We start from the raw sequence: 8,918 nt of genomic DNA, 5'->3' as shown, positions 1-8,918 counted from the left end.
GCAATGGACGGATGAAAAACTTGGCAAAGTATTGTGGGAAGGCTTGGTTTGGGATCCTCACTCAGCCAATCACTGAATTTAGAAGTTCCCTATTGGCTGGAAGGGAGCTGCCAATCAACCCCACCGAAGGCTGCTTTTCTCAGGGCTGTTCAGTGCTGCTGAGGAGGTCCTGGAGTGAGGATGTACCCTCTTCAAAAAGGCTGCAAGAAAAAAGCACAAGATCCATTGTAAAAAATAAATTGGAAATTTAAAAACAAATTTACTTATTATTATTATTATTATTATTATTATTATTATTATTATTATTATTATTATTACACAGATCATTCTCTCCTCAAATTCAGGTGAAAATAAAATGCAAAAATATTATGATCCTAAGACATTCATATTACTTTAATTTAATTAATTTAAAAGTGAGAGTTCATCAATTTAATATTTATCATAATATGGATGGAGTCACAGATTTTATAATATCATAATTTCTGAGTTACAAAAAATTTGCCTAATTGGCCTTTTTAGTGCATTAGGAAATGTGACCACATCAAAAAAAAAAAAAATCTCTGATGGTCTGCAACTCACAATGGTGAGTTGCAAAGTATTATTTTCTGCAATAAGCTGCTCTTTAAGCTTTTATTTTCATATGTGTAAATTATTAGCCTAGATGCATTTTTTTTTGTAAATATGGTAAATTAAATTTAGCTTCTTTGACAATTTGCAATGCTTTTTGTCTAAATTTCTTCCTGTACTCTGAGTGTAAACACTAAAAACGCTGCAATTACAAAATGTAACAATAAGAAGTTTTTGGATTTAGAAAGGTGTTTTAGATGTTTTTATCAACCCCAACAGAAGAAAACACACAAACGTAAACACGGCTCCCGTGTTTCTATAGTACCGTGCACACACTCGCTCCCATGTTCCTCAAACGGCCGTAGGGTGGCAGGGCAGGCGGAGCGGGTAGGCGGGTAGAGGCGGGTGGGGGCGGGGCTGGAGAGGGGCGGAGACAGGGACGAGCGGACTGCTCCCTGATTGGCGGGCGACGTGCGCGTCCCCGTCGTCTCCTCCTGCTCTTTCCTGGCATGACCTTTTCCCTTGGCAACCACTTCCTCCGAGCATCCACACACACGGCCATCTTTGACTGCAACTCATTCAAGAAAAGTTGCCCGGCGCGTGTAAAACAAGGGTCTAGGGAGGCGTCCGCGAGGGCCCCGCGACGACGACAACAGCAGGAGCAGGAGCAGTAGCGGTGTCTCGGTCCCTCCGTGCGGATTCCTCCCCAGCTACCGAGCGGAGCAGCAACAGCAGACTTGTCCGCCGAGTGTAAACAAACACCGGGCCAGGGTACGTGTACGTAACGTACGTGCGTACTGATTGTTCTGTGTGCATCACGTAGTCCTTTCATGTCTTCTTGTCGCGTTCGCGCGTCCCTTTATCGAGAACCTTCCTCCGCCACCTCACAAAAACAAACGTGCCGCGTATCGACTGTCGACGGCAGGTGGAGCAGCGCCGTCATGAGCGGTGCACGGATCCTTTGGCTGCGTGCGTGCGTGCGTGCGTGGTGAAGGGCACGCACGCGCTACCCGCCACTTGGCCGTTTATTTTCCCCCAGCAACAGGGGGCACGAGACGCTAGTTTTTCCTGCCCGCTGCTGGCGACTACGAGATCGCCGTGTGATCGCTTATCGTGTGTGTGTGTGTGTGTGTGTGTGTGTGTGTGTGTGTGTGCGCGCGCGCGTGCGTGCGTGCGCGCTGGTGGCTGCAGCTGCAGGATGAGGAAGAAGCAGACGGCCAAGCAGCGGAAGACCGAGGAGCCCGCGGTCGTCCAGGAGTTCGTGGTGGAGAAGATCATCCGCCGCAGGGTCTTCAACGGCCGGGTGGAGTACTTCCTCAAGTGGAAGGGCTTCACCGAGTGAGTGCTGCAAGTCTCGGGGATTGTCTGTCTGTTCCTGTGCTCACCTCTATTTAGGGACTGAGCCCCAGCGATAGGACCAACTCTGGAGCAGAGCAGCTCTATCGCCAGGGCCAAAGACCCCCCCCCCCCCCCCCCACCCCTTTTTTTTTATACTCTTATAACTCTCATAACAAATACCTATTGTTACTATAGTGCAGACAATACATGGGAGCCCGAGGACAACCTGGACTGTCCCGAGCTCATCGAGGAGTTCCTGAGGAACACGCACTTCTCCCAGGACACAGAGGAGGAACAGGAACTGGTTCCCAAAGAGGAGATGGCAGAGCAGGAGACGGAAATTGTGAGTGCAGGAAGGAATGAGCGGTGGAACGTCTACATCCTTCCAAGTGTTTTGTGCTATAAGCAGCAGCACCTCCTCAGCCCTACATATTTATCATTCCTTCAGAAGTTTTCCTACTAAAAAAAAAAAAGGTAGTAGGAAAACTTCTGTTTATATATATACACACATGTCAGGCAAGAAACTTGTTTTAAAAAATAAATAAATCACCAGCCACAGTATATTCATCTTTGTTCAGCACAGGTAGTCTAATACAATACTGCTGAAAAACATTGATAGGTTTTTAATATTTTTTACATGCTAATCGCCGCTAATCAAATAATCCTAAATACCTACGTTTGCGTCCCCCTTTGTGCATGTAATGTTTTTTGGTGGACATTCACAATAATCCATATTGCTGAATCATTTATGATGAGTCCCAAGCAAAATATGGACAGTAATGTATTTCTTGTAATTGGCATCAGAACTCTTGAAATCATGTGAGCATGTTTGCAGAATTGCGGAGTTTTTGAAGGAGGTTCAAGGGTGCCCTCGAAAGTGAAAAGTGAACTGCTGAGAATCTTCTGTTTCACAACAGCCGGCTATCTTTAAAAAAAAAAGAAAAAAAGAGGAAAACAGAAGCAATGTGTTGAAACCGACGGTTGTTCCTTTTGTGACGGCGTTCCCCCGTCTCTCTGTTTTACAGTCGCAGCAGCAGAGCGACAGAGTCGACCTGCTGTCACATGATGAGCAGGGCAACGCCCCCGCTGACCTCTGCGCTTATCTGGAACTCGACTGCATCATCGGCTCCACAGACAAACACGGGGAGCTCATGTTCCTCGTCAAATGGTAACTTCCTCCTGGGGCTTTGTGCCTGACTGGGGGGCGTGGCTTGGCGTCGAAAAATCCCACTTGTTTATTTACATTTGGAGTTGTAACATGCTAATCACCATGAGTCGTATAAGGTCAGGAAGGTTCACAGGTGCGTTGCTGCAAACGTATAGTCAGAAAATGAAATTGATTAGTTGGGCCTTCGAGAGTGCGCACTGCTATCTGTTTTGTTTGTTTTTTTCAAACATGTAGTGTCATGACAGGCACTGCAGCGTGTTTACAGTTACACAACACTAATCATTGACTTCAGGCTGTACAGATTAGCGAAGAGCTGACAAAATGCTCAGGTGGGGAACTGATCACACAACTCTTCCATTCAGCCTGTCAAGCTGGAAACTGTCGATTAGATTTGAGGAAATGAGCCCTGGCTTGGACTGGAAGTTTTGTTTATATCAGGAAAAATATCAGGTTCCCAATTATGTAGTTAAAAAGGGAAATACTACCTGGTAAGGGCTTTTAATAATAATAATTTAGAGAACAACTTTGATTGTCCTGTTATATTCAAATAAGCCTGAAAGGAAAAAATGTAAAGAGCTCTAAGGTAACTTCCCATAATTCACCTGTGTGACCATAAAAAGAAAACGTTTACGACTTTCCATTGTGAACGTGACCTCTCGAAGTGTCCGTTGTCCGCACCGACCAAAGGAAGTGCAGTGTTTATCACTTCCTGTGTCGGATGCTATTTAGCATATGCTGCTTGTAGCGTCTGTGAATATATACATTCACAAATCAGGACCAACGTGAAAACAGCCCATCGCCCCTAATGAAGGCTGTAGAAGGCATCTCACACGCACGTGTCTATCTTTTTCACTTTGCCTTTAATTATTAACTGGAAGTGTGTCATCTAAAATGAAAGAAGGAAGTGGCGCAGTCACATTTTTTTCCAGGTCATGTTTCAGCCATTACTAGAAAAGAAAGACATCAATAAAATCTTAAGCGTTAAATTCAACACTGAGGTCGTGAACTGCTAAAATTTGCACCGTTGTTATGTTATAACTCCATCAAAAGACTGTAGCAAAGGTCCTACCCAGGCATGGGCAAACTACGACCTGGGGGCCATAATCCGGTCCGCCGAACTTGTAGAAATGACATTAATAGTAAGTCAGTTTGAAAAAATGGAGGAAATCCAGCTATTTTATGTGTTTTCAGAGTCATTTCAATGAAGAGATAAATACTGTGGGGCTTCAAAAACCTACCCCTAAAGGTCACTTCCGCGCCTTTGACTCCCTGTCGTGTCTCCTCGCAGGAAGAACTCTGACGACGTGTCGCTGCTGCCGGCCCGCGAAGCCAGCGCCAGGTGTCCCCAGATGGTCATCGACTTCTACGAGCGGAAGCTGATGTGGCACTGCGGGGACGAGGAGCAGTGAAGTGTGTGTGTGTGTGTGTGTGTGTGTGTGTGTGTGTGTGTGTGTGTGTGTGTGTGTGTGTGTGTGTGTGTGTGTGTGTGTGTGTGTGTGTGTGTGTGCAGCGGCGCACCGATAAACAGCTGTCGGCGCTCACCTGAATCTTAGCCTAACCTCCATCCGCCGCTCCTCCTTCAGCTGACATTAGAGGAGTGCTGTGTGAAATTGTGCTGCCATCCTGGCAGGCGCGAGGTCCCCGGCGGGGATGCAGCGTCCCCTGGTGCTCACCGAGGTCTCCGCGTCTTTGCCTGACGACGCGATGGAGACTCAACACTAACCTTGGAGTTCGCCGGCGGCCCACGCTGAAAGCCCACTACCCCCCCCGTAGCAGCTTAGGTCTCAAGTGGGACGACACCTATCACTGTGGAAACGTGTTTTTCTGTGTTCTCTCTCTCAGTATTTGACTGTCAAATATTAACCTCCAGGTTCGTGTAGCTATAAGCACCCTGGTTGTTTTGTGTGTTTCCAACACTGTAAACTAAGTGAACCGCCTGCAGTCTTGTCTGGAGGTGGTCAATGTTTAGTTTGGTTGTTTTTCAGGTGTTGTGGTAGAGGTCATATTCTGTCTGATGTTTGTAGCCACAACTTTGACCATATATCTGTTTGACCGATATGGTTTATTTTAGATATTTAGGGAAAAAAAAGTTAAAGTGCCCCCTCATGTTTTTCCAGCTGCTAATCACCAAATGATACTAATATTTGTATATCTTGTTTTGTTTTTATCTTTAAAAAAAAAAAAAGAAAAAAAATCCTGGTTGGATTACTAAAAATGTCAAAGCATTTCTACTGAAGTCACCAAATGTTGAAAACGACTGTTGTGTTCCTGTGACGGCTAATCAGATCAATGTAGCACTTTAGATACGAGGCTTTTTGTTTCACGGGTCCCTGTAGGTCAAACACTCAAAATCATGACGCAACATATCTCACATGACTGTAATGGGACATTATGATGGACCTTCAACCTCCTAAAACACTGTTACTGTTGAGTTACTGTAACTGTTGACCAATGATCTGTGAAGTCTGTGAATTAAAAAAAAGACTTTTGTTTAAAAAAAAAAAATACACTTTTTTATTTTTTCACTTGCTCAATCACAATCTAAAGTCATGTTCGTTTGAGGCCAGCTTTGCATCGCCACTGTTTCCTACTGAATTCCGAAATTGTTATATTTCTTGAAATCAGCCCTTTATGATGTCACATAACTCTCCCAGGTTGGTGACATCACTGCCAGGCAGGCCATTCTGAGACCGTGTTAGTTCTGGTCCCTCGTAAACCTGAGGACGGTCCAAAACTGAAAGCTAAGATGCAGCATTTTTCATGGGACGCTTCAAACAGAGGGCTAACTTTGCTGTTCCCAGAGATTTTTCGGGAGTGTTTTAGATAATTTATCACCTCTACACTGAATGTGGAATTTGAAAGAAGAGGTAAAGGTGTGATACTGTCTGTACTATGTGACCTTTGAAAAGGCTCACTGGACTCTGCGACTGTTTTTTGATTATAAACTGCAAGTCAGAGCATTTAAGTAACGTCTGGCAGTAAAGTAAATATTGACTTATTGGGCCAAGGATTGCAGCTTATAGCGGTCAGTAGGTTTTGCTCGCAGGAAGTGAGCGCTGCGGGGAGGAGCTTATCTTGCTCCTGACACTGTTTGGTAACCTTTGCTCCAGGATTGTAAAGATGAGAATAAAATGCTGGCATCACATGAGCCTCGAGCAGTGCTGAGTGCGAGGCGACGCAGGCAGGGAGGAAAACCCACCATTCTATGAAGCCGGTAGGTGTGAATATTTCATACATATATATATATATATCTTTTTGCTCTGATGAAAAGAAAAAACAGAAGTCACTACAGGATATTTTATTTGGGGATTTTTTTTCTCATCCTCTTTCTTTATGTGTCTCAGCACTTCCTCTATCTGTCAATAAAGCTTCCTCCCCTGCGACTGCACTGCACTCACTCTAAGTGCGTCTCCCAAAACCTCCATCCATGCAGCAGGCGGTCAGCGTCTGGGTGCGGGACCCTCGCATACAGAAGGCCGACTTCTGGCACGCCTACATGGACTATGAGATCTGCCTGCACGTAAGTAAACAAGGTTAAAAATGCGCAAGATTGCTGTTCTCACCCCTGTAATACGACTTTTCACTCCTGTCTGTAGACCGACAGCGTGCACTTCACCAAGAAGATCTCCAGCGTCAGGAGGAGGTACAGTGAGTTTGTGTGGCTACGGCAGATGCTGCAGGCCAATTCACAGCTCATGTAAGAAGACATTTGCTTGGCATGTAAACTGAATCCCCCCTGAGTTTATAGTTGAGTTGACTGTGGGGGTTTTTTATATTGTTTTTTCTTGTCTTTCGCAGGGTGCAACTGCCCAAGCTGCCCCCGAAGAACCCCTTCTTCAGCCTGAACAACGCTCAGCAGATCGGCGAGCGCATGAAAGGCCTCCAGTTGTTTTTGCTACGGTAAGGAAAAACAACCCCGGCAACTCCCGAACACGTGAAATTCCCTACACACTCAATACGAAACTGGTGAATCATCAGTTCCTTTTTAAGGCCGTGCCCCATGACGCCGACTGTTGTCACATCAGTCGCCACGTGACATCCTCCTGCGACACTCGCTCATGATGTCTTTTGGGGTTTTGTCTCTCCTTCAGGATTGTGCAGAACCCACTGCTGCTGTCTGACAGCTGCCTGCACCTGTTTCTGCAGTCGCAGCTCAGCGTGGCCAAGATGCAGGCCTGCGCTGCCGGAAAGACCCACTACTCGGTGGAGCAGGCCGTGAACAGCTGCGGCCTCAGAAGGTTCCACTCGGAGGAGGACCTTCAGAAGGACGTCAACACCTCTTGTGACTCCGACTCAGACAGGTGGGTCAGACTTCCGAGTCTTTTAATACCACTGCACCCAAAAAAAATTACAACTTAGGGCAGGAAAGGTGCAAACACTGACAACTGAGAGCACGGTGGGCCAAAAAATATGCTCGTAGGAAATATCTTTCACACAAAATTATTACAACTCTGCAATATTGTTGTTTTGCTTTCTTGCTTTCGCGCTGGTTCTTCCAGCCTGGAGTGTAAAGATCCAGAGAGCCTCAGCTGGAAACCTTCTTCTGCATGAAGACGTCACCATCATCTTCTACACCGTCTCTGTAAAATATATAAATATGTATATGTATGAATGGAACTGAAGTGGGATACTGCCTGTTACGTTGCCACGCTGCACCTGCTTTTGTCACACATTTGCAGTTCAAAACACACTTTGACAAAGCGTTTGTAAACGATGCACTGTTTGCCGGTTGGTTCTCCTTTAAGCGATATAAAGTTGTTGCCAAAACTCACCTGTAGATGGCAGTGTTGTCTCGTCCTTCTCTGGGTTCTTGCCGCTCGCCGACGGACAGACCCGGTGCCGTGGCGCTCTCCCTCTATAAAACAAGCTTATAAAGAAATGAATAATGACTGACGGTCACCGTCAAGGTGTGTTTTTGCCACATACAACAAAGCGACGACACCTTGAAGCGTTTCTCTTTGTGGCCCCATGCACGTCCTAATAAAAAGAGAAAAGAAAAAAGAAGGTGTGGAGCCTCCTGTCATCCAGGGGCCACTGCGGTGCCGCGCTTGTGCGGTGTGTAATAGGGTCTCTGTAGAGTTGTGCGGCAGCGCCCCCTGTCAGGCGCTGCTCCTGCGGGGTCCCAGAGGAGCCGCTCCTGTCTGAGGAGGCCAGCGGGTAGACGGGCCGAGCGGCTCCCCGCAGAGCGGAGCCGCCAGCTGCACTGACAAGTCACCTTTCCTACCTGCCTCTCCCGCTTTGGCGTGTCGCTTGCAAGTCACACTGTGTGTGTGCGTGCGTGCGTGCGCGTCATGCATGCTCCCACAGTGAGCGGCAGCGCGCTTATGCAGAGGTAATGACCACTCAGCAGACTTGACGGCAGACCGGCGCGTCTGCACAGCTAATTAGATCAGCGCCGTGTCTCTCTCTGCAGAGGCGGTGGTGCTCGTTATAAATGCAGACGGGCAAAAAAAGACTCGCGTCGAGGAGAACTGAGAGAAGGGTGGTGACGTCACCTCAGACCTGCTCTGCTCTGAGCAGTTGAGCGGTCTGGACAGTTTGGAAAGCCCACGTATGCAAATTGGGGGAGGTGCAATCTCTCCGTAGGATGTGTTTGTTCATCGGACACACACCAACCCAGTAAATGCTGTGGGAAATACAGCAGAAAAAGGCATCTTCTATTCTAGTTATGAGCAATGTGGGTCACTGCTGTAGGTTTCTGGGGCTGGATTGAAATTTCAGACGGAGGGAAGCCAAACATTTCTTCTCATACAGCAGGTCAATGTTCACAAAGTGACTGTAACCAGTATCAGGGTTAATGTATTGAAACAAAAGCATTACCTGAGCTGACCTTTTCTTTAATATG

The 8,918-nt window shown here is 46.6% G+C and overlaps 2 protein-coding genes across 12 annotated transcripts; both read left to right on the top strand.

Annotated features, from left to right (window-relative positions):
* The first annotated feature begins 1,081 nt into the window (after nt 1–1,081).
* cbx3b (chromobox homolog 3b) lies at nt 1,082–5,417 on the top strand. Of its 10 annotated transcripts, XR_012926770.1 has the most exons (6): nt 1,082–1,338; nt 1,759–1,905; nt 2,101–2,248; nt 2,931–3,073; nt 4,362–4,535; nt 4,584–5,417. XR_012926770.1 is itself a non-coding variant. In XM_076027585.1 (5 exons), exons 1-4 carry the CDS (start codon nt 1,766–1,768, stop codon nt 4,480–4,482), a joined length of 552 nt encoding a protein of 183 aa, XP_075883700.1. In that variant the 5' UTR covers nt 1,567–1,765; the 3' UTR covers nt 4,483–4,509; nt 4,584–5,417. The 10 variants fall into 10 exon arrangements, 5 of the variants coding, with proteins under 5 accessions (XP_075883700.1, XP_075883691.1, XP_075883677.1 ...); XR_012926769.1 differs by lacking the exon at nt 1,082–1,338 and having other exon boundaries at nt 1,567–1,905; XR_012926772.1 differs by lacking the exon at nt 1,082–1,338 and having other exon boundaries at nt 1,567–1,905; nt 4,362–4,539.
* Nucleotides 5,418–6,130: 713 nt separating this feature from the next.
* On the top strand, nt 6,131–7,844 carry snx10b (sorting nexin 10b). Of its 2 annotated transcripts, none has more exons than XM_076027515.1 (6): nt 6,131–6,287; nt 6,418–6,593; nt 6,670–6,770; nt 6,872–6,973; nt 7,165–7,374; nt 7,573–7,844. In XM_076027515.1, the coding sequence occupies exons 2-6, from the start codon at nt 6,501–6,503 to the stop codon at nt 7,622–7,624; spliced, it is 558 nt and encodes a 185-aa protein (XP_075883630.1). In that variant the 5' UTR covers nt 6,131–6,287; nt 6,418–6,500; the 3' UTR covers nt 7,625–7,844. The 2 variants fall into 2 exon arrangements, with proteins under 2 accessions (XP_075883630.1, XP_075883640.1); XM_076027525.1 differs by having other exon boundaries at nt 6,172–6,287; nt 6,442–6,593.
* Nucleotides 7,845–8,918: the final 1,074 nt, after the last annotated feature.

This window comes from Nelusetta ayraudi, unplaced genomic scaffold (genome assembly GCF_046127955.1).
Source record: "Nelusetta ayraudi isolate G7.1 ecotype Tasmania unplaced genomic scaffold, CSIRO-AGI_Nayr_v1 ptg000003l, whole genome shotgun sequence".
Classification (NCBI taxonomy): Eukaryota; Metazoa; Chordata; class Actinopteri; order Tetraodontiformes; family Monacanthidae; genus Nelusetta; species Nelusetta ayraudi.
The sequence above is the reverse complement of the archived record's forward strand: the minus strand, read 5'-3'. Positions and strand labels throughout refer to the sequence as shown.

Bases quoted from the DNA above. Each gene is read 5' to 3' on its own strand.
- cbx3b (XM_076027585.1), top strand. From the start codon at position 1,766: ATGAGGAAGAAGCAGACGGCCAAGCAGCGGAAGACCGAGGAGCCCGCG. The intron at 2,249-2,930 runs GTGAGTGCAGGA...TCTGTTTTACAG, and splicing joins CAGAGCAGGAGACGGAAATT to TCGCAGCAGCAGAGCGACAG. The intron at 3,074-4,361 runs GTAACTTCCTCC...GTCTCCTCGCAG, and splicing joins CTCATGTTCCTCGTCAAATG to GAAGAACTCTGACGACGTGT.
- snx10b (XM_076027515.1), top strand. From the start codon at position 6,501: ATGCAGCAGGCGGTCAGCGTCTGGGTGCGGGACCCTCGCATACAGAAG. The intron at 6,594-6,669 runs GTAAGTAAACAA...TCCTGTCTGTAG, and splicing joins ACTATGAGATCTGCCTGCAC to ACCGACAGCGTGCACTTCAC. The intron at 6,974-7,164 runs GTAAGGAAAAAC...TCTCTCCTTCAG, and splicing joins CTCCAGTTGTTTTTGCTACG to GATTGTGCAGAACCCACTGC.